Consider the following 23,153-nt stretch of genomic DNA (forward strand, 5'->3'; position numbering starts at 1 on the left):
TTGATTTCATAAAACCTATTTTTTGCAAAGCTACATAATTCTTTATTAACCTTTCCAAATCCAAAACTGTCAAAAGTTTGACTTCACACGACCAAGTCATTTTTACGCGGTGTGATGTATACTACAAAGAACCTACGTAATAAAAAGGATTTTCAACTTCAAAATAAGTTATGCGATGCACCCATTTTCATTATGCGACGGGAAAACATTTTAAAATGACAACCTAGAAATTAAAGTGGTGTCAATCGATCTAAAGAAGAAGAAAATTATGTCAATAGACTTTTATAACTTCACCCTTTCGGAGCAAACACGAAACACAACGTCAATCAGACACTAAAAGCATTTGTATTAGATCAATTTAGGAATTTTCACATCAATAAAAGGTCAAAGTCAAAGCCGTTTTGTAACGACTCAAAACTATATGAAAACATCATAGAAAATTGTGAGAAACGGCCCCTATGAAGTATTTACGTAGTTTATAAAAATAAATAATGTACCACTCAAATATTTCAGTATGAGAAAGACTGCTCTCAGACATTCTGAAAGCACAACAAAAATCGAGCGTGATTTTCTTTCAATTCTTTCTTGCAGCTTCGATGTCCAAATTAAACCCAAATTTTCACAGAGTTGTTGTTATATGCGTACTGATGGGATACATCATTTGCGAATACTGGTATTTGACAATATCAAACGACGTGTCCAGTGCCCTAAAATATCATACAAATCTAAGGAATGAGCTGAATTGTTTGCACATGCACATAGACCATATAATTACACTGGACACCTTCGGTAATTGTCAAAAACAAGTCCTCTATTTTGGTGTATCTCAACATATGCATATAATTACAAACCTGTGAAAATTTGAGCTCAGTTGGTTGTCGAAGTTGTGAGATAATAATAAATGAAAAAACACTCTTGCCACACGAAGTTGTGTGCTTTCAAATGCTTGATTTCGACACCTCAAATCTAAGTCTGAGGTCTCGAAATCAGATTTGTAGAAAGTTACTTTTTTTCTCGAAAACTACGTCACTTCAGAGGGCGCCGTTTCTCACAATGTTTTATACTATACCAACAGCTCCCCATTACTCGTTTCAAGTAAGGTTTTATGATAATAAATAGTCTGAGTAATGATCAATAGTGTCCACTGCCTTGACAAAAGGTTGCTCCATCAAGCGTTTATTTTTATTTTAACAAAACTGCACTTGGGGTTACACATGGTCTGTGTACACGACCCCGGAAATTATTGTCAATACAAACTTACGTGCGAATAAGTAGTAGAGCAGCTTATGATAAAATAATGCATTTTGAGGAAATATTTCACCTCGACGTACCGTGGTTATGGAAAAACAAATCACCCTTTTATCCCCAATCTTAAAAGCATTACCGGTGACTCGAAAATGACGCACTACAAAATATTATTATAAGTTTCAATATTTTTTTTTAATATTGTGATCAAACGTCGTTTGACAGGGTACAGATTTATTTGCAAGTGTCTCCTGAAACCCTCTAAAACAACATATCCAAAAAGTAAAAAAAAATGAGCATGGGAAATATGCATGATTTGTATTAATTAAAAATAACCGTTTCCCCCAAAAATACGTATGCAAACCCTATACAAAGTAGAGGGTTTGTTTTTTTCACATAATTTTTTGACTTAGATTGACTAGACAATCAGTTGATGAGCAGATGAGATGCAGTGCAAATAAATTCAGCCATTCAACCGCACCGTTAATCGCTCTGAGTGCCAGGCCGCGCGAAACCATGCCAATGTCATTATTAGCAATGATTGGTCGAGTCGTTTTATGACACGGGATGTGTTGGTGACTTTGCCATCAACAGCTGTAATGTGTGCCGAGTAAAGGGGCGTTTGGTCGGGGTGGGCGTCTATAAAAATCCATCAATGTCCGAGAAACCTTCCCTGACTTGTTGATCCTCCATTCGGTAATTTGAACTTGGAGCCAATTTTTGCTGGAAGCTTGTGTCATGGTGATGCTCTATTGGAAGGGATGTTGTTGACTTAGTCATTAACTGCTGAAAAGCGTGCCGTGTAGAGGCGGGTTTGGTCTTGGTGGGTGTTTATTTAAAGTCACCAATGTCCGAAAAGCCTCCACCAGTGTTTTCAACTATAGGAGACGTTTTTGCTGGAAGCTGTTCATTTGGTGACGCTGTCTAGGTGTTCGGGGAAAAAAATACATAATGGGCTGGTTGTCTTTGCTGTTTGGACTCCTGCTAGTATACAGTTGGTACGAGCCGTGCAGTGGCCATGGTAAGTTTGTTATACCTAACACAATCCGCTGCATATAAACTATTTTCTTTAGCCGCTCCAGGACTGTGGAACCATCTTCCCATCACCCTTATAAAACACGCACCTCCAATTGACCTCCAATTCACCGCCTATTTTCAATAAAGCACGAAAACATCCTTTTCCTTAGTTTCCGTGTATTGCTTTTTTGTTCATTTTTGCATCATTTGCATCTTACTACTGTATGTCTAAAGCGCTGTGGTCAAAATGAAATGGCGCTATATAAAAGCCCATTGTATTGTAGTGTATTGTATAATACCTAATACCTAAAACCTAGGGAGTTAAAATTGAAATCATCGGAGTTGTCACATTACCAAAAGAAAGTGTCGGAATAATAAATACACCATAGCTATAAGGATGTTCGTCCTTTGAGAACTGGCTGAAAAATAATGCAGTAGAATAAAAAGCAAGACGTCTAGCCTCCCGAAAGAAAACAAATCTGCATAACCATCAAAGTAGAGATGTACCTACACATGGTACTACCGCAATTTTTGTTTTAAACCCATGTAGACGTAGATGCCAATATAATAATGCACACCAACGCATGGCCGTACAGGGGCCAATTTCATAGAGCTGCTTAAGCAAAAATTTGCTTAAGCACGAAAATAGCTCGCTTATTTTTCACATGTTACTGAAAAGTATGTCATGCCATATACATTGCTTGTGACTGGTATTTAGCTGTGGTTTACTTAGCATTACAATTGAGTGGAGTCTTGGCCGGTAATCTGACTTTACTAAGCAAGGATGTTTTTGCTTAAGCAAAATTTTGTGCTTAAGCAGCTCTATGAAATTGGGCCCAGTCCGCGATTGTGCTGCTTAAATTGCGTGTAAAACTGATTTTTTTGCTGCTCTAAAACTTGTTTTATGGTATACATACACTCTAAAAGATTCTCAAAAGCCACAGAAACAACACAAAAGTATGTGTGTATATGGGTTAATTAGCACACTCGGACCCCGAAACCAGAAAATATCCAAAAGACAACTTGCAAATTGAACGTGGGGTGTATTTGATGTTTAGTGTTTTCAATTTCTATTGGCTTCGAAGTTAATGGCGCCTGTATATGTAGAAGACTCGCTCCTAGTTCTGCTTGTAATAATGTTATCCGGCTGTGATCCCTTAATGATCTTAACAAAATTCGTGATTTTTGACCGTACCCGTTAAAGACAGTGGACACTATTGGTAATTACTCAAAATAATTGTTAGCATAAAACCTTACTTAGTCACGAGTAACGGAGAGAGGTTGATGGTATTAAACATTGTGAGAAACGGCTCCCTCTGAAGTGGCGTAGTTTTTGAGAAAGAAGTACTTTTCCACGATTTTGAGACCTCAAGTTTAGAATTTGAGGTCTCGAAATCAAGCATATAAAAACATTCAACTTCATGTGACAGGTGTGTTTTTTCTTCCATTTTATCTCTCAACTTTGACGACCGATTGGGCTCAAATTTTCACAGGTTTGTTATTGTATGTATATGTTGAGATACACCAAGTGAGAAGACTGGTCTTCGACAGGCAAACACTTTCTGTTTACTTTCGGTTCAGTTGCTAATTGCGCGATATCGCAGTGTAAATTTATTTGGACTGTATTATCTCATTTTCGTCGCAAGACACTTGACCATGAAGCTTCTATTCACCTAAAGGGTAAAAGGGTACCTGCGAGGGCAGAGATGGTTCTTGTAATTAGTAGCTTAGTGCGCTACATATTTGGCAGCACTGGCTCATCATCAACACTCCCCGGGGAATTATTTAAGGCTCAGTGACGGGGATGGTTAATTTATTGAGTGCACCTGTTCCAATTCAAACAGAGACCACTATATCAATTATAGTTATTAGTGTTTCCGCAGGTATTCTTGCCCAGATCATGATAAACATGATAATGTCATGACTGATCTGTTTTGGATAAGCATCTAATGCCAAGTAGAACATTTAATGTGTTTATTTTAACCTAGAAAAAACGAACCGCCGTAAACATTACGGATACGTGAATAATGACCGAGTCTATATGGGATTTGAGGCATTGCACGGTGAGGTATCAATACATAACTAGAGATTGTGAACAATCACACAGCTGTTCCAGAATGTTTTGTTAATAAAAGTATTCCATGCTTTAATAAAACCCACACATAACAATTTTATGACATGTGATTACCTTGTCTTTTATCTGATACTGAATCGAAATGAGCTTTAAAACCAGAATTAAAGGTCAACATGGCATCATGGTCATTATTTGGAATAAATTTAACCAATGTTAAAAAATCAATACATAATTATTTGGTTTGCAGTATCACCATGTGTATACTTGCAATGAATAGTTTATAAACTGCGCCAATAAAGTATCTAAACACTTACAAATAGTCAGATTTATCGGAACCTGAATTAGTATGCCAAAGAATAATTATTCATTTCTATTCACCGTTAATTTCTGCACATTTTGACACATCTTATGTTGCGCTACGATGTTGTTGGGTGGATTTATGGGCACTTGAGTGGCTTAAGGTCGAATTTCAAAAGTTGCAAAAGCCCCTATTCTCCCCAATTGCCGAAGGGAACTCACACAAGCCTCACACACGGACAAAATCAAGATAAAAGACACAAACTCGTTTCGTTTACTTGACCATGAAATTTATGGCCGTATCTTAAACTCTAAAACTGCTGATATCCTGTCCTCAATACTTGGTGTGTCCTCCATCACTGTTAACGGCAAGGAGTGGTCTTCTCATACTCCAAACGAGACATCTGATCTGTCCCTGGTCAATCCCCTGCCATTTCCTGATCAGGATGCGTCGCAATCCCTCGAGAGTGGTGTCAGGCTTGATGGACTTGTTCACTTTCTTCTGCTGCAGAAGTGACACTCGGGCGGCCACTCCTTGGCAGGTTGTCCACATTTCCCTGAGCTTGGTAGCCATTCCACCATTTTACTGACCGTCGCTGGTGACGTTCCAACTTGATGAGCTGCAGCTCGAATCGACATACCGGCTTCAATCAAACCAACGATCCGTCCTCTTTCCTGTTTGGTCAGTTGAGCCATCTTTCCTGTTATCTTGAAACACCTTTCCCTGTCTTACCATAATCAGGGATTCTGGCTCTTAACCCATTTTGTTGTATGCCTCCCATCTTTGACCCCTTTGCTTGGTTACTGACAATTATTGCTGATGTTCTTCGCAACCGATTTACCCAAAACGCGACAAACAAATCATTTATTAAGGGCGGGCAAAAGAAACGCTGATCTTACTCGTCACAATACAACGATTTAGCTTGAATAGGGGCTTTTGCAACTTTTGAAATTCGACCTTAAGCCACTCAAGTGTCCATAAATCCACTAAACAACATCGTAGCGCAACACAAGATGTGTCAAAATGTGCAGAAATTAACGGTGAATAGAAATGAATAATTATTTTTTGGCATACTATTTCAGGTTCCGATATATCTGACCATTTGTAAGTGTTTAGATACTTTATTGGCGCAGTTTATTTTACTACCGCGGTGTAGATTGCACGGATTTTTCGGGGGACTTGTAAGTTTTGAAAAGAGTTTTTCTGCTTTTAAACTACTACCCGGGCAGAAAGGTAGTTTAAATGAACTTTATTAACTGATGGTATCAACGTTTCAACCAGCTTGCTCCAGTAATCGTCATCAGCGGTAGTAAAGACCAAGACAGTTCTCTAAAGAACCAACTCTACCTGGCAAGTAGACACACACATGGTGTTACCGCAGGCCAAATAGTATAGACAAAAGTCTAGTTATTAGAATTCCGTATGGACGAACTACCTCCGAACTTGAATCTGTTTACAAAAAGGTTCTGATATCTTGTGCAGATCAGGTTTTGGGGCATGGACTGTGATTGAAGATGCGTGTATTACATGTAGAAGTTTCAGCTTCAAATAGTTTTTTTTTTCCAGAAATTGATTTCGTGAAATCGTTTACTCATTTCCACAAACGAACACCTCAGCAAGTAATATTTTAAGGGACGCTTTCTATCCATCTTTGTCTTTAAATCTTCAGAGAATGTAAATTGTTTGTGGACGTAATGTGTGTTTTGTGTCACACACAGAGTACCAAAACCCATGCAGCAAAATATTAAAATCGTGGTCCAAGATTCAATAAGAAAACTAAATATTTGTATGTTTTTAATCTTTGACCACGATTCTTATAAATTGCTGCAAGAGTCTTTAACGTTTAAAATCAGAAACAGCAAAAAATAACTCTATTTACAATACAAAATTATTCGCCATTCATGATTTCTTAACATGAATAATGGTAGAATGGACAAGTCTGAAACACGATGAAAACCACCAAAGGGGAAGCACATAACTGTAGGCCCACTGTTTACTTTAGCTGCCACACTGATACCAACACAGTTCATAACTCGCTCAAAACTCAATTAAAAAGACCCCATCTTTTCGGACAATCATACCCCGTTTCACAAATGATAATACGTTGTCATCAGATGCAGTTCTTCACTATTCAAGCATAGTTTAATAGGGTAATTTTGGAGTAACTACCGAACACCTTCCCTTTATTTCTTTTTTTAACGAACTTTTTTTTACTTGTAAATGTACTTTTTCGGCCTGCTTGGCCGCCAGTGCAGTTAATAAATAAACCATAATATATAATGAGTACTTAAAGAGACAGATGACAATAAAACTAAGGATACCCATCAGGGACTAAAAAGGCACAGTCACACAGGCCCCGATAACGATAACTATAAAAATGCAAGCCCTAGATTAGTTGAATGAGCGTGGGCGTATTCTGCGGGGAGCAATTCAACCAATCGCAAGCGTGCATTTTTATCGTTCTCGTTTACGTTCTCGTTATCGGGGCCCGTGTGACCGGGCCTTAACAACTATAATAGTTAACCCAGAAAATGGTTGAGTTCCTTTGTGCACTCGAAATATATATTTTCAAACAACGTTAGTCGTTTTACTAAAATAGTTGTTAATTCATAGATAAAAAAGGCACTGTTGGCAAATTCATAATACCCAAACCTTAATGACTTGAGGTATATAAAAACCGCGTTTTACCTTGTGTTTAATGGGTTGGGCCTGTGTGTTGGTATTATGCTCTTATTTTTTGACATAATATTGACCGGTCTATGTCGAGCACATCAATGACCCGGGCACAGGTACCAGTCACAAATCGTAAGTGTGACTTGGTACTTTGACTGGTAACCTTATTCCGGTAAGCTTACTCTTGTTGTGCTTAGCTATACTTTTTGAGCTTAATTAATAAAAGCTCAATTAAATTGGGGCCATGAACAAGTTAATATGAGCCATTCAAGGTTGGGCTGCGTCTGGCTATTCATTGCATTTTTGGCCATTAATATATGACGAACATAATCAATGGCCCAGCGTCAAGGAGCTTCTTTGGCAGAGAAGTAGGCTTAACACAATTCTACTAAGCAAAATAAGGCAAATTACCAGTCATAAATTGTGCATGTGATATCTTGGTATTTTGGCGGGTAACTTTAATTTGGTAAGCATAATTATATATGTCATGCTTAGCTACTTTCTGTGCTTAATTAAAAAATATAAAAGCAATGACTTGGTAACCGGAAATTTAAGTAGGTTAGGATGTCAACGTCTTCATAGCCTACTGTCAGGAGTGTGTGCTGTTCTGGCTGTCATCATCATCCAGTCATCCATTTTGTTAAAGCAATGAATAGTCTATTATGTACTCCCATTCTGTCTGTTACAAGTGATGTCTTTCTAAAGACTGCTGCGAGCTGTACGCTTATGTGACTCAATCAGTCCTCATCTAATCAACCTATATATTGGATTCCTGTTTCATATATCTTAAAGATTCCGGACACATTATCGAAGACCAGTATTCTCACTCGTATCGGAGTCAAATTTGGGACTCTGCAAAATGACCAATTGGACGCGGTTCTCAAAGTTATAAGAAAACCACGAACTTTCGAGATATATTTGGGTGGATCGTTATATTCTAATTTTAAAACATCTTTCTAACTATTATGTATTTCAATCATGAAAAGAAGAAAAAAACAAAAACAATTACACGGTTTCCATCGACCAACTCGCCCCGATTAAATGCAACGTGTCCCATAAACAAAGCGAGATGCTTGTCTTTGGACGAGACGTTTGCGATAATGCGAATGATGAGGTGTTTGTCGTAAATTGCAATTGAAAGAGTAGGAATTATTTGCCTATTTCACCAGAACCGTTGAAGGTCTTAACGTTAATAATGATGATTTGAACGCGTTTTATAGCAGAAGTTGTGTTCATAAGAACTAGGACAAACTAATGGTTATTTGATAATAACTTTATTTGTCCATGGATAATCATAATAATAATAATAATAATAAAGAATATTTATAGGGCGCCAAAACCCACCAAAATGAGGTGCTCAAGGCGCACAGGAGGGGGAACCACACACAGCAAGGAAAATAAGACAAATAGACCAGTTACACATAGGCGAGATTAAACAAAATGGTTATTACTTTTGGTTTATGTAAAGATTTGCAGTAACACCATATAATGATATTCTCTAAATGAGTTCTATTGGTTCTGAAAACAACCTATGGGTTTCAATTCGACGTTTCGATCATTATGCTCTGAAGTCTACTGGAGTTAGCCGGACTCTGATGCTGCATGCTGCTTATAAAGTACTGTTGATGCTAAACTTCGGTGTAAACCATTACACCGATGTTTGTTAGCACTGTAGGCCTTTACTCTCCGAGTTACTTGAAGGAAAAATCATAGGCATACAACTCTGGTTGGATTGGAACCCACGACCATTGCAATTATAGCAGTGTCATACCAACTATTATACCAACATAATAAGATGATTGGTGTTTATACATTTTCTTCCTGTTGTGGAAGTGATGAATGGAGAAATTAAGAAAATATAATTGACAGTAAAGTAAGTTTTGTATTGGATATACACCTCTCTTAGTATTTCATGTATGACGTCATAATTCTTACCCAAACTGAGGCCATAGGCGCACGTCCGCCACCACTTGCAGTGGCTGCGCCTATGACCTCGTTTTGGGTTAGAATTGTGACGTACTCATGCATAACATCAACATTATGTTTGAACCAATATAGATGTACAAGGTAGACACTCGCCGTACATCGATATACAAGGTAGACATTCACTCTTAAAACCTATGGGAATGTTCAATATCCATAATCTAAAAAGCAACATTGATATTCACTGTGCAAAAACATAAATACCCGAGATCAAATTTGTTTTTCAATCAATTTTTCTTCAATGAAAAATATACACGTTTTGTTCAGCGTTCTTGTCAAATGCCGACTGCGGTCGGAAAATTGTATTGAGTAGCATTGTTTAAACAAGGAATATTGGGCTTGAAGCACAATATGAAAATACAGACAAAATGAATCAACAATTTGGAGATCTAATGGTACTATTGTATAGTAATGACAAATACCTTAATAGCTTTTTGGTGTAACTGTCGGCAGTGTCATTCAAGCTCGACTAGTTTTGCCTCCACTCATTTTTGTAAGTGTTTTATAAATTTATTTCTGGTTATGCACAAACCAAGTTGTTTGCATTTGTTTTCACGTGTGTCAAATTAAGCGCTACACTGAAGGACGAAATTTCGCAATGTATATGATGCATATAATTATAATTATTAAGAAGACTACATTCGATTTATTTATCGCCTTATGTAGAGAGTTAGATTGTAGTGTTTGTTAATTATATTCATTTATTTGGTCAGTATTTGTTGTTGTAGCTGCTGCTGCTGTTGTCGTTGTTGTTGTTGTCGTCGTCGTCGTCGTCGTCGTCGTCGTCGTTGTTGTTGTTGTTGTTGTTGTTGTTGTTGTTGTTGTTGTTGTTGTTGTTGTTGTTGTTGTTGCTTTTGTTGTTTTTGTTGTTGTAATTGTGCTGCGTGCTTCGATGATGTACGCGTTTGGACGCGTACGGTTTGACCTACAAGATGGCGACTTTCAATAGCAAAAATGGGTTATTCAATACGGTCTATAGCTTGTTGTTGTACTTAAGCAGCTCAATGTAGCAATGGCTTGCTGCCCATGCTTCTATTCCCATCCATTCCCATGTACTATCTTCTTCTACAAACAATCTCTTCTAACCACCTTTTCTGAAGAATCTCATCTGCCTCAATTCCAATTCTATTTCTGATTTCCATCTTTATACAAATATTTTGCCAAACCCATTCTTGTCTTATCCACGATATTCTCAGCAACCCCCAATATAGCACCACATTTTTAATGTGTCCACCCTTTTTTCATCTCTGTATCTTTCGCCCTTTCAGTCAATGGCTTCGGCTTTGGATTCGGCTTAAGGCTCTGGGTTGGATTTCACAAAGAGTTAGGACTAGTCTTATCTCGAGTTAGGACCAGTTACTCGTCCTAACTTAGGACTATCCATGCAATGTGTATATCTCCTAGGACTAGTCCTAAGTTAGGACTAGTCCTAACTCTTTGTGAAATCGACCCCTGTTCTCTGGTCTGAGGCACTGAGCACGTACGCAAAGCACGCGTTAATTGTCAAAACAACTGCGGGCTTAGCCGAATCTGGAGCCGAAGCCGTGGTTTCGAAATGGGCATTAAGGCCCGGTCCCACTGCAGCGATTACGAGAACGATAACGATAACGACGCAAAGAGAACGCATTCCATTGGTTGAATGAGCGTGTGCGTATTCCGCGTGGAGCAAGTCAACCAATACAATGCGTTCTCTTTGCGTCGTGATCGTTATCGTTCTTGTTATCGCTGCAGTGTGACTCGGCCTTTAAGTCCACTTTTCTGATCCATATAATATGCGCCATAAGACCTGTTATTTTTTACCATTCTAGGTCGTCCCCATCCAAAGTGCTACAACGTTACAGTGAACTCCTCAACCTCCATATCAACAGCTACATATCCTCTATTAACAAGTCAAGGCAACGCCGGACCTATTTACCCAGGGCATAAATATCACTGCTGGGAAATTGTAGTTCCTGCCGGGAGACGGGTCGAAGCAGTATGCAAGTACGCCACCACTGGGTACGAAGCTCTAAACCTGTACGATGACCATTTCGAGCTAAGTTCAGGAAGTTTTTACCTGGGTGCTCTCTTTCCGGATAACATTATTTCGAACAGTAACATTCTGGACATTCTGTTAGACTCAATCGGTGATTATGAAGCATTTTCGATGGAGTGCAACTTAACTTCTGTTGAAAGTAAGTAAAACCTGATTTAACAAAAGGCTAAATTCATCCAAATGGCCTTATTACACAGGCAACTTGGAAACAACCAACTGCACTGTGTAAGAAACACTTGGACAGTACAGTGACATATTTCTGTCTGTACTTAAGTCAGCCCCCTCCCAACAAGAAAAAAATAAATACAAAAAGGAAGAGAAAACGAATTTTCGTTTAAAAGATTGCCTAGACTGGTAGCCTGGGACACAATGGCAGTTTTTTTTACCAGGTAAGTTTCCATCGTTTACGTTGTTCTAAACATGCGGACATTACCGAGAACAAAACAATTATTTTAACCTGGTAAGTCTGCTGCCACCAAGCGTCTCAAAAGTCCCCCATTTGCCTGTGAAGACATGGCTTTAATCAGTCTAATTTGCTAGGGCGTTACTGAGAATTCCTTGGTATTTTATGAAAGTGCGCCATGGTCTTGTTCTGCCCCAGCATAGTGATATTTATTAACCCATCATGGCGGCGGATGCAACATGTGACGATATGACGTCACGTAAAACATTGCTTTGTAAAGCCCGGTTCATACTTCCGGCGGATGCGAATGTGAAGCATTTTTTTACCGCAACAATCGGTGCTCCCTTTCCCTTTGTGACGCAGATAAATTCGTTTTGCAATCGCATTCACAGTTAAGTATGAACCGGGCTTTACATTGCCACATTTTTGTTATCACTCTTACTACACAGAGGACACTTGCCTTCAGACCAACATTGACATTGTTGAGCCAGTAGCACTTTTCATAGATACACCTGACTGGCGGATCTACGACTGTGTGTGGTTCCTCACAAGCCCCAACTACACGTTTATAACCATCGATATTACGGACGCTACTCTTGGAAGCAGGACTGTGTTATCGTTTGGGCGAGTGGTAGGTCGGTATAACAATGTGACGTCACTGGTGGATAGCGTGAACCTGACGACGTCACTGACCAATGGGACGATCTTTTATAGCAACGAGAGGAACCTGCGAATGTCCTTATCCTCTGCAACGTACAACGGAAGAGCGTCGTCGTTGAGACTTCTCATAAGATTTGACAAAGGTTCGTTAACCGATTTTACCCACTGGATTGTTAATAATAAAACAAAATGTCGAAGTCTTATATAGCGCACGTAACTACCAAACAAGGTACTCAAGGCGCTTAGTATACAAAATCTTTCAGAAAGATAGCTTATTGCAGTGATGAATTCTGAGACCCAATTATGTAGCAAGGGTTTACAAGGTGGTGCGGCGCATACAGCAGCCACAGCCAGGAACACCGGGACGAACCCCTTCTCTTTTCGATAAGTGCACTGGGTTCTTTTACAAGCGTTACACAACACATGGGACAACGGCTTTACGTTCCATCCGAAGCAATGGTTAAGTGTCTTGCTTAAGGACGGCTGGGGATTCGAACCCACACTCTGCTGATCAGAAACACCAGAGTTTGAACTCGGTGTTCTTATACGCTCGGCCATGACACTTCCAACATAGACTGGGCTCCGCTGCCTCAAGAGAAGTCCCCATTGACAAGTAAACAAACAGTCATTAGTTCATTGTTGTTGCATCACGTTAAAAAGCTACTGGTCCCTCAACTGCCTAATTTTAATGCACTGGACCTTGTAGTTCATTACCCCCGCTTATTTTATGCAAAAGTTGGGAGACACCAAGTGAGAACACTGTCTTTGACAATACAACCACAGGTGTCAAGTGCCTTTAAGCATTATTTTGTCAATATCTCTGGGTATGAATTTAATTAAAATCCATTTTCACAGGCTTAAAAAACAACAACTTCAAAACGTATCTTAAAGTTTGAATGATCAGTTAAAGGTATTTTACCCACTGGATTATTTACAAAATGGACTCATCCACTGCCTTAAGAGAATTCCCCATTGAATTGTACACAAACACTCCATTTTGTTTTTAACGTTTTCTTTTTGTAGATGACGTCTGCCGCTCAAGAAACATCAGCATCATCGAACCAATTCCCTTCATTTTTCCAGTACACAATTTGGGTCTCGTCAGGTGTCTCTGGTTCCTCTCAAGTCCGAACAACACGTTCATATACCTGGATATCGCGTATGTCAACATCGAGTCAAAACAACAATTGTCTTTCGGTCGAGTGTATAATTTCTCTGGCAACGAGGCATTACTTGAGGACGGGATCTCGCTCATTAAGTCACAACCCAATGGAACTTCCTTCTATTTCAACGGGAACAGCATTTGGATGTCATTTTCCCATGCGACTTACATCAATGATGCGTCTCCATGGAGACTTCTCCTTCGGTATGACGATCATGAAGGTTAGAACATCTTGTATATTTTACTGTAAGTGCCAAACTTTACTTAACAAACCACAACAACGACGACGACGACAACGACGATGATGGTGATGGCGACAGCGACAGCGACAGTTTTATGCTAATATATTATATAAATATATTGTTAAAGGAACACGTTGCCTTGGATCGGACGAGTTGGTCAAAACAAAAGCGTTTGTAACCGTTTTTTATAAAATGCATATGGTTGGAAAGATGTTTTAAAAGTAGAATACAATGATCCACACAAGTTTGCCTCGAAAATGCGTGGTTTTCCTTCTACTGTGCGAACTAACATGGTCGGCCATTTATGGGAGTCAAAATTTTGACCCCCATAAATGGCCGACGTGTTAGTCTACAAGGTAAAAGGAAAACCACGCAATTTCGAGGCATGTTTGTGTGGACCATTGTATTCTACTTTTACAACATCTTTCTACCCATATGCATTTTATAAAAAACGGTTACAAACGCTTTTCAAAGACCAACTCGACCGATCCAAGGCAACGTGTTCCTTTAAACACATTGGTATTTCTTTCGGTTATGAAATGCGCTAAACAAGAATTAGCTATTATTACTATTATTATTATTATTATTATTATTATTATTACAAGTATATGTTTTGGGTCGTTACCAAAAGTGCCAGTGCCTTCAAATGAAGGGGTTCATCACCGTGTTTTCTTGTATGGTTGGCTGCAGTTTGCGCAACATCACCCTGTTACCGTTAAAGTGTGGGACAAGGTGTGTGGTAACCTGGAACATACTTGATTTCTAAATACTTTGAATCTCATCTGGTGAGCTAAAGTATGTTTTCTTTTTAATTTTTTTGAACGTAAGGTCTGTGCAGAGCTGAACAGAGGTTGTGCGAGCCTGATAACAAATGTCTACCGCCGAGCACTTTGTGCGATGGTAACGTGGATTGCAAAAATTACATCGATGAAATCGACTGCGGTAGGTGTTTAACTTTTCTTTCTATGGGTTTTGATACAATGTTTCCATAACATGAATCCCCTCTCACTGTGAATGAAGATGCAATGTAATTTGTAAAAGTTTCAGCTTCTTTACTCTGCAAGTTTTTGAGAAAATCACTGAGCAATGTTTTCAGGAGAGCATTATCTTGAAGCCGTGTATGTTTGGTTTAAATCTGTGGCCTTTTGTGATTTATGTCGTACATGTGTTTATACCGACTGGTTGTTTCATAAGTGCCAGTTGTTCATAGGCATCTTACTGTGGTTGGGATATAAGCAGTTGGGCCCGTGTGTTGTGTAACGCACATAAAACAGCCCAGTGTGCATTTCTAGAAAAGATAATGGGTCGCCCCGGTTTATATGGGGTCGATTTTACATTCAAATGTTAAGGCTTTATGTCCTACGTCGTCCTATAACTCGAGATAAGACTAGTCTTAACTTGTCTAAACTCTTTGTAAAATCCACCCCTGGTTTGATTGGCTGCATATTGCGCCACTTCACTTGTAAATCATTACATGGTGCTATTCTAAAGGTGTTGATCTCATAGCTCAAACAGAGTCCAACATTTTCCAGGCAAATACTGAATGTTCATGGAGCGCCTAGCGTCACTGAGTGACGGGTATAAGTGGGCGATTTTGTAAGAAGCCACTATTGTTAGTATAATTGTTCTTTCCTAGATTGATTTGTTTTCTTAACTTATTCAGATATTTGCGGAACAACGAACAATCATCTGAAGGATGGAGATTCCATCACTGTTCTGGGAGAGTTACCAAACAAGCCAGGCTCATTCCCTCACTTCGCCGTTTATCCGGGAAACTCGGAGTCGTTTCCGAATAACACCAATGTGTCACTATTCGGACTGGATACCAACGAGTGTATTTGGATATTCACTGAGCCTGCGGGAAGTCGAGTTCGAATCGAAGTAATCGAATACTCTGTATCCTTATTGACGTTACAAATCGGGAGTGGTGTCGATCCTTCTTATGGAGAGCCGATTGCAGTAATAACCGATCATCGTTTACTCCCACTAGAAGTGCCAGCTGATGCCCCTTCAGTTTGGATTACCCTAAAAAAAATCAGCACTAGTTCGATATTACAGAGAATACGAATTGCTGTCACTGTTTATAACATAACCGGTAAGGAGCAGAATGTTTTAAATGGTAGACTTCTTAACCAAGGTTACATTTTTTTTGTATTATGCGCATGCTCAGATCGACGTAAACAATGGGAATTAACCTGGTAAGTCTGCTGCCACCTAGCGTTCTAAAGTCTCCAATTATTGAGAAAATAGAAGACGCTGTAACAAACAACTTATCAACCAAAAGGACCTATGGTAATAGTTTAAAAAATGATGTTATTGGTCCGACGTTTCGACCCTAGTAGAGTCTTTCTACTATAGGGTTAATTATTTTTTTAGGCGAATTGACATTGTTTGACTGAAAATGACACAAACATTATGTTTCTCCTAGAGCACAAAATAAAAAAAATAAAAAATTCAAATTCAAACACAGGGACAATGTGTTCTCATTAAGAAATTGATTTGTTGAACAAGTCATGCTGCTTGCTTTTTTATGAAGTTGGAGGAGTTTTGCGGCCCAACGAAATTTAATGATCATTGTTGACTAGTGGCATCCAAACTGGTAAAACTGTTGATATTTTTTTAATGGAACACTCATTTTGAAAATGACTTAACCTGGTGTTAAGATACATGGATTTTGTCGAAACTGGGGGAGAAAACGTTTAATATTTTCTATTTTATTTTTAGAATGTGAGGACGAGGAGTTTTCGTGCTCTTCTGGGTTACATTGCGTTAACACATCGTCTGTTTGTGATGGCAGGAAACATTGTGCTGCTCACGAAGACGAGTTAGGATGTGGTAAGGTGTTACTTGGTATACTTGATTGATCTTCTATTTAAAGATTGTAATAGTTGTTAAATGCACTGGGTACCTTTCGTAATAATACTGTAAAAGACCAATATACTCACTCCGTGTATCAAAACATTCATACAATAACAAATCCCTGAAATAGTTGCTGAATTGATATGTCTATCAAAAGCTTTAACATTAATACAAAACAACTTTTTGCATTTTGATATTTTGGGTAATTTTCCAAATTTACCGCTTAAAATTCCCATTAAAACCGCTATCGAAACAGGATTTTAAAGCTTAAAAAACTTTGTTTTCAGGGGTGTGTGATGATCATCACTACGCATGCGCATCAGGATACTGTGTCCCGAGGTATCAGAGATGTAACGGGAAGATAAACTGTGACGACCTGACCGATGAACTATATTGCGGTAAGAATCAACCTAAAAGAACCAGTTGGTTTTAGTTTATTTTACGGTAAAAAGTAAAGAAGATAGAAAACATCCTTTGCATCTGTCAACTAAGACCTGTTATCTCAAAGTCATTCTTTTCCAAATAGTAGTGTAAATTGACCGACGAACTGTACTACGGTAAGAATCAACCAAACATGTGTCGTTATATCATGACCATTCCTGCCACATATCCCACTTCTGACACCATTTCAGATTTAAGAGGACTACTCATATAAAAGCCGACAATCTTTACTCGGGGCCCTGAACACAGTTTGACATTTCTATTTCTTAGTACTGGAAGAAACTACAATTTTACCCTTCGTATCTATTTGTAGTCGCGTTGTGTATTTATTAGGAAGGGGAGGGGAGGAGGGGGCAATAAGACGGACCATGGAAGTTGTGTCCTTTGGAAAATGCATCGACAGTTTTTTTTTCTCAGCAAGCAGACACTTTCTTCAGCTGTGTCTTGCAGATATGATTTATGTTGCATCCTTCTTGTGTTTACAAATCAGCATTACAAAAAACCAACCGGTTGCACGACCTTAAACCTGAACAGACACTATTGCTTACCTAAACCCTGCCGTTCTTTACCGTTTGCTTTCAGGTTTATGCGCAAATGAAAAGATTCAAACAACCGTCGATGCTCCCAATTCTCTCATCCAGCAGGTTGATGGAGGACTGGTTTGCATTTGGCTTCTGACCTCTGACCCAGGGTTCAGAGTGCAGCTGGAAATTATTGAACTCCCTTATTGCAAAGTTTCCATCGGTGAGGGCGCTTTTTCAATGGGGAACATCACCCGGATGATTACACTACCGGTCAGTTATCCGTATACTTGGTCTTTCCCGCCATTTTTATCGCTAAGTGGACCAACGATATGGATAAAGAAAACCGATTGCAGCGACAGCATTTATTCTGCGAAAATATACAATACCACCACAATCAACATCAAGCAGTACAACGTAAATGGTAAGCCTTTACCAAGATACGAACTATAGTATTGTTGTAAAGTTTTGCATGGGTGAAAAATAAGAAGTGACTATAAATACTAAATGGTAAACTTGCACGTACATCCATGTATAATGTATATTAATTCGGAAGGGGGTCAGTGATGGACCATGTCAATTTCTTTATCTTTATTGGTCACTTTTAGAATCTAACCGTTCCTTTAAAAATGCTTACGACAGTCTGTTACTGTTTTCTCAGCAAGCAGACACTATTATTTAACTGAAACTGTAACTGTAAATAGAATGTTAAACTTGCGGGTACAACCATGTATAATATATTTTTTGAGGGAGTGACGACGCTCTAAAAAGAGCTGGAGTGGTCTCGACGCTTCGAAAAGTATACTCTGTTATATACTCAGGAGAATGGTACGGTCAACTGGTGGTGGTGGTTGAGGGATGCACATTTGGCCGGAAAGTATCCCAGCCGTTCTTGGTCGGTGAAGCCTGCGAGTTGGGGTGTGTTGTGGTATGCTGCTGCTGGGACCATTCTGCTCGAGACAAACGGAGTATTTTCTACTTTTTTTTCTACTTGAGCAAGAACTTACTTAACCGACACCGGTGTTTGGGTAAACACAGTAAATTTTAAAATAATATCATATGATAACTGATTGATAGCAGTATTGTTTTGTTTTTAGAATGTGCTGTGGATGAATTCTCATGCACCTCGGGCCCAAGATGCGTTCCTGAATCAGCAGTATGTGATGGATGGGGGGACTGCCCTGAGAAAGAGGATGAGTTTGGTTGTGGTATTGTATTCATGTTTTGTTTTGGTTTTTTTTTTTTCAAAGTAGAAAGCACAAGTAAAGAGACATTTTTACACAAAGTTGTTTATACAAACTTTTTAGACCCTTTCGCAAATACCCAGTGCGCAAGCGCTAACTTTGGAATAAGGTGCATGCCGGTCTAACTAGCGATCAAACTTGATCGATAGGCTAGCTAGACCGGCTTCGACCTCATTCCACGCATGTCTTGTCCGGTATGGCGATATAATGGGTTACGTAAATAATATCTTTGACAACACAACGGTAATGTTATAACTCGTTATAGATTTACGATTGTTGTATTGTCTATTTTTTGAAAACTCATGATTTTCAGTAGAGAAGGAGTTACTGGGCAAGGGTAAATGCCTTTTTAATTGTTTCTATATTTCTAGATTTAATTATTTTTAATTTCTAGGTAAAATTGCAAGGCTTCTCTGTTGATAATTTAAATTAAAACAGCATGGTTTGCACCCTGTACACATTTTCAGTCAAAATTTGATGACTAACAAGGCATTGTACACATTTTCAGGTGCACGGCTTTACCTTGTACATATTTTCAGGCACAATTTAACAAGTACACAAGGCTATAGCCTTGTACTATAGCCTTGTACACATTTTTAGGTTCACAATGCTATAGCCATGTACACGTTTTCAGGTGCACAGCTGGGCTACAAATTTTAAGGTGCACAAGTCCTTGTACTCATTTGCAGCTATACGAAATCTGACAATTACACAAGGCCTTGGAAATATTTGCAGGTACACAAGGCTATAGGTATAGCCTTGTACACAAGGCTACACATTAAGGTACACAATACTATAACCCTGTGCACATTTTCAGGTGCACAAGGCACAAGGCTATATATAGCCTTGTACACAAGGCTACTCATTAATGTATACAAGACTATAACCTTGTACACATCTTCAGTTACACCAGGCTATAGCCTTGTACACATCTTCAGGTATATAGCCTGGTGTACACATGTTTAGGTACACATGTTTAGGTACACCAGCATTGTACACATTTTCAGGTACACAAGGCTATAGACTTCTGCTCATTTTCAGGTACACAAGGCTATTTTGACAAGAACTAAAGGCTAGCACATGTTCAGGTACAAAAGTATGTATCATTATACAAATGTTCGTGTGCAGAAGGCTATAATTATATAACTATATAACTATATTTCCAGGTACAAAAGGCTATAGCCTTGTACATATATTCAGGTACACAAGGCTTTGCAAGTACACAATTCCAGGTTTCCACCAGACCCTGTACAAAATTCCAGGTTCACAAGGCAATATACTTCTGCACCTTTTCAGGTACACAAGGCTTATAGCCTTGTACACATTGTCAGACACAATTTGACAAGTACGCAGGGCTATAGTAGCTTTGTACACATTTTCAGGTGCACAAGTCTATAGCCTTGTACACATTTTCAGGTCTACAGCTGGACCCTTGTACACAATGTCAGGTGCACAAGGCTACAACCTTGTACACATTTTTAGATGCACAAGGCTATATAGCCTTGTACATAAGTACACCAAAGACACATATTCAGGCTAGAGCTTTTGCACCTGAAAATGTGTCTTTGGACTGTGTCTGTACTTGTCAAATTATGTCTAAATAATATGTGTAGAAGGCAACAGCAATTAATATAATAATAATTTGCTATAAAAATGCAGTAAAATAAATAGTGTCTCTGGTTTATTTTTCCTACTGTCGAAGATGGTCCTGGTCATACCCCTTGTGTTTTTCCAAATTTGAACAAGAATTTCATAAAATAAATGTTGAACTTAGTACCCCTTCTGTTATTTTCAATTTTTTACCCAAAGTTGATTTAAAAATAAAACCTACCCCTTGAAAAAAAACATGTTTGTTGGGACTCGTATCTTGTCAATGTGAACCCAAATTTGATGGAAATGCTGGACTTACCCCTTCGGAAATTTTCAATGTTTTAACCAAATTGGAGAAAGCAAATGCTGGACTTAGGCCTTGTAATTTTGGAAAAAAATTCGATGAAAATGCTGGACTTGCACTTTGTGATATTTTCATTTTTTAGCCCAAAATTTGATAAGAACACTGGACCTCTAGATATTTTAAATACTAAATTTTTGCCTAATTTTAAATGTCAATACTTCCGCAAATTTTTGAAAAAGTGGTGGCGCCATACGGAAAATTTAAACAATGAAATAATAATGTTATTGTACAAGTTACTTATTCCTGCAAATAATAAATAATCTATTACAAAAATAGACCCCTACACCTTTACAAGAGGTAAGCTACTTGGTTTAACACCACCTCTTGTTACAAAAAACGTTTATTTATCACTGGACCACTACTCCTCTTACTTAATGTGCGTTCGAGTTTAATGTTATACCTAAGAATAAACAACTTTAAATCAAAACGTAGTAAAAGAACACCCGGGAGTCGAACCCCGTACCATTGGGTGTAGAGTCTGTCGCCCTTCCACTGGGCCACTACTCCTCTTACTTCGACAATGAAATAATAATGTTATTATACAACTTACTTATTATTATTTCTGCAAATAATAAATGAACTATTAAAAAAATAGACCCCTATACCTTAGTTCTGTTATCGTTGCGCTAAATTATTTCAAATTTCCAACAAGCGGTAAGTTACTTGGTTTAATACCACCTTTTATCACAATAACAACGTTTATGTATCACTCTTAATGATTCCAGTCTTCGATTCTCGCATTTCGAATCATTCCGCGTGATCTTGCGGGAGCCAGTTGCGTACCCATGTGGTCTTCGACAGGCACCGGTGATTGGAACCAGCCAAAGCAAACGGAAGGTACCCAACTACCGCTTACCACCATATAAACGCACAGTAGAGGTCTGGGTACTCGACGGCTGATGCCGTGACACGAGATTCAAAATGGCCACCAGCCATGTTTGAGAAGTTGTCAATACCGTGGATATACTTACGATGGTTTGATGTGATTTAATGTCTCTATGGGTAAGCTTTATCATGTAGTTTGTTTAAGTTCATAATGAAGAATAGAAATATGCCTCGTGGAAGACATGTAAACACCCTAGTTTGTCATAAAAAGGGTAACTTTGTCGCGTTTCTATGCCACCTTATTCATGCTCAACATAAACAACGGCAATCCGGAAGTAGCTTAACGTTAGAGCATAGATCCTTGCATCGTCGATGGCAACATGCCGTCAATCAGATGAAACAACCGACTTGTCTGTGTTGTCAGATTATATTTCTACTTCATGGATAGTTGTATCTCAAAAACATTAGATCATTTTGTGGTCATTGTGTTTAGGCTATGCATGTTTCTGAAATGTAAGATTTTGTTTACATGTATAAAAAATCACTCGTTTTGTAAACTGCTTAGTTCAACCAAAATGATTGATGTGGTCATCCAAATTGATAATGGTATCACGTTTCGACCTTAGCAGTTGACACTCTAAAACTGCTTTGGCACCTACACAGTCCATCACCCTGAATCGCCCAATTCTTTGTTATTATTTTTTGGGACAAACACAATAATTTTGTATGGGTCGAATGAAAAGGGCAATTTTTTCTCTTTATTCATCGGACATTTTTTTTTTTTTCCAAATCGTTTGAAGTTTCATGCAGTGGTGTATTTGGAGGGCGAGGCGCAGAAACATCTTGGTATGAGTCTTCTAACTTTGTCAACCTTTTGAGATATTGCAATGTTTTCTTTATTTTGGTGCCTTAGAATAAAGATTAAAATTAATATTTGAGACCAATTTTTTCCAGCAATCTGTATTTTGGAGACCGTCTTTTACACATGAAGAACTCTATTTTAATAATAACGGAAAATCGGCCGCCAATCGTTTTTTATTTTGAAAATCGCCTGTAATGTCATGCAGAAGTGTAAAACGGTAGGCGAGGAGCAGACAAATCTCGATATAACGGCGTCTCAAATATTGTACACATTAAAACAATTAATACGATACACGGCGAGTACCCACCAAGAACACTAGTGGAAATCAACGCTGTTATCCCCGCCGTGCTGTTGATCCCAGATAGCCTATACTGAACTCGCCACGCAACCCCCAAACCCCGCCACCCTCCCCCAAACCCCGCCACCCACCCCCCCCCCCCCAAACCCCGCCACCCACCCCCCAAACCCCGCCACCCTCCCCCCAAACCCCGCCACCCTCCCCCAGCGACAATCCTCAATTGCCGTCAAATGTCAGACCATTAATTCATCGTTTCCCCACAGCGTGTGTCTTCAACTCAATTATTTTCTAAGTTCGAACAAAAGAGTCCCCTGTATGCCTGTTTCCCGGTAAACTATTGTGCCATACTTACAGTGT

At 38.8% G+C, this 23,153-nt stretch overlaps 1 protein-coding gene across 1 annotated transcript in view; it reads left to right on the top strand.

Annotated features, from left to right (window-relative positions):
- Positions 1-2,196: 2,196 nt before the first annotated feature.
- LOC139943437 (uncharacterized) overlaps positions 2,197-23,153 on the top strand; it is a 41,810-nt gene continuing 20,853 nt past the window's right edge. Inside the window, exons 1-10 of the mRNA XM_071940248.1 lie at positions 2,197-2,266; positions 11,099-11,464; positions 12,178-12,531; positions 13,412-13,771; positions 14,621-14,734; positions 15,456-15,887; positions 16,517-16,627; positions 16,939-17,049; positions 17,675-18,037; positions 18,711-18,821. Of these exons, the coding sequence (XP_071796349.1) occupies positions 2,197-2,266; positions 11,099-11,464; positions 12,178-12,531; positions 13,412-13,771; positions 14,621-14,734; positions 15,456-15,887; positions 16,517-16,627; positions 16,939-17,049; positions 17,675-18,037; positions 18,711-18,821 (2,392 nt within the window). The remainder of the gene's footprint in view (positions 2,267-11,098; positions 11,465-12,177; positions 12,532-13,411; positions 13,772-14,620; positions 14,735-15,455; positions 15,888-16,516; positions 16,628-16,938; positions 17,050-17,674; positions 18,038-18,710; positions 18,822-23,153) is intronic.

This window comes from Asterias amurensis, chromosome 10 (assembly GCF_032118995.1).
Source record: "Asterias amurensis chromosome 10, ASM3211899v1".
Classification (NCBI taxonomy): Eukaryota; Metazoa; Echinodermata; class Asteroidea; order Forcipulatida; family Asteriidae; genus Asterias; species Asterias amurensis.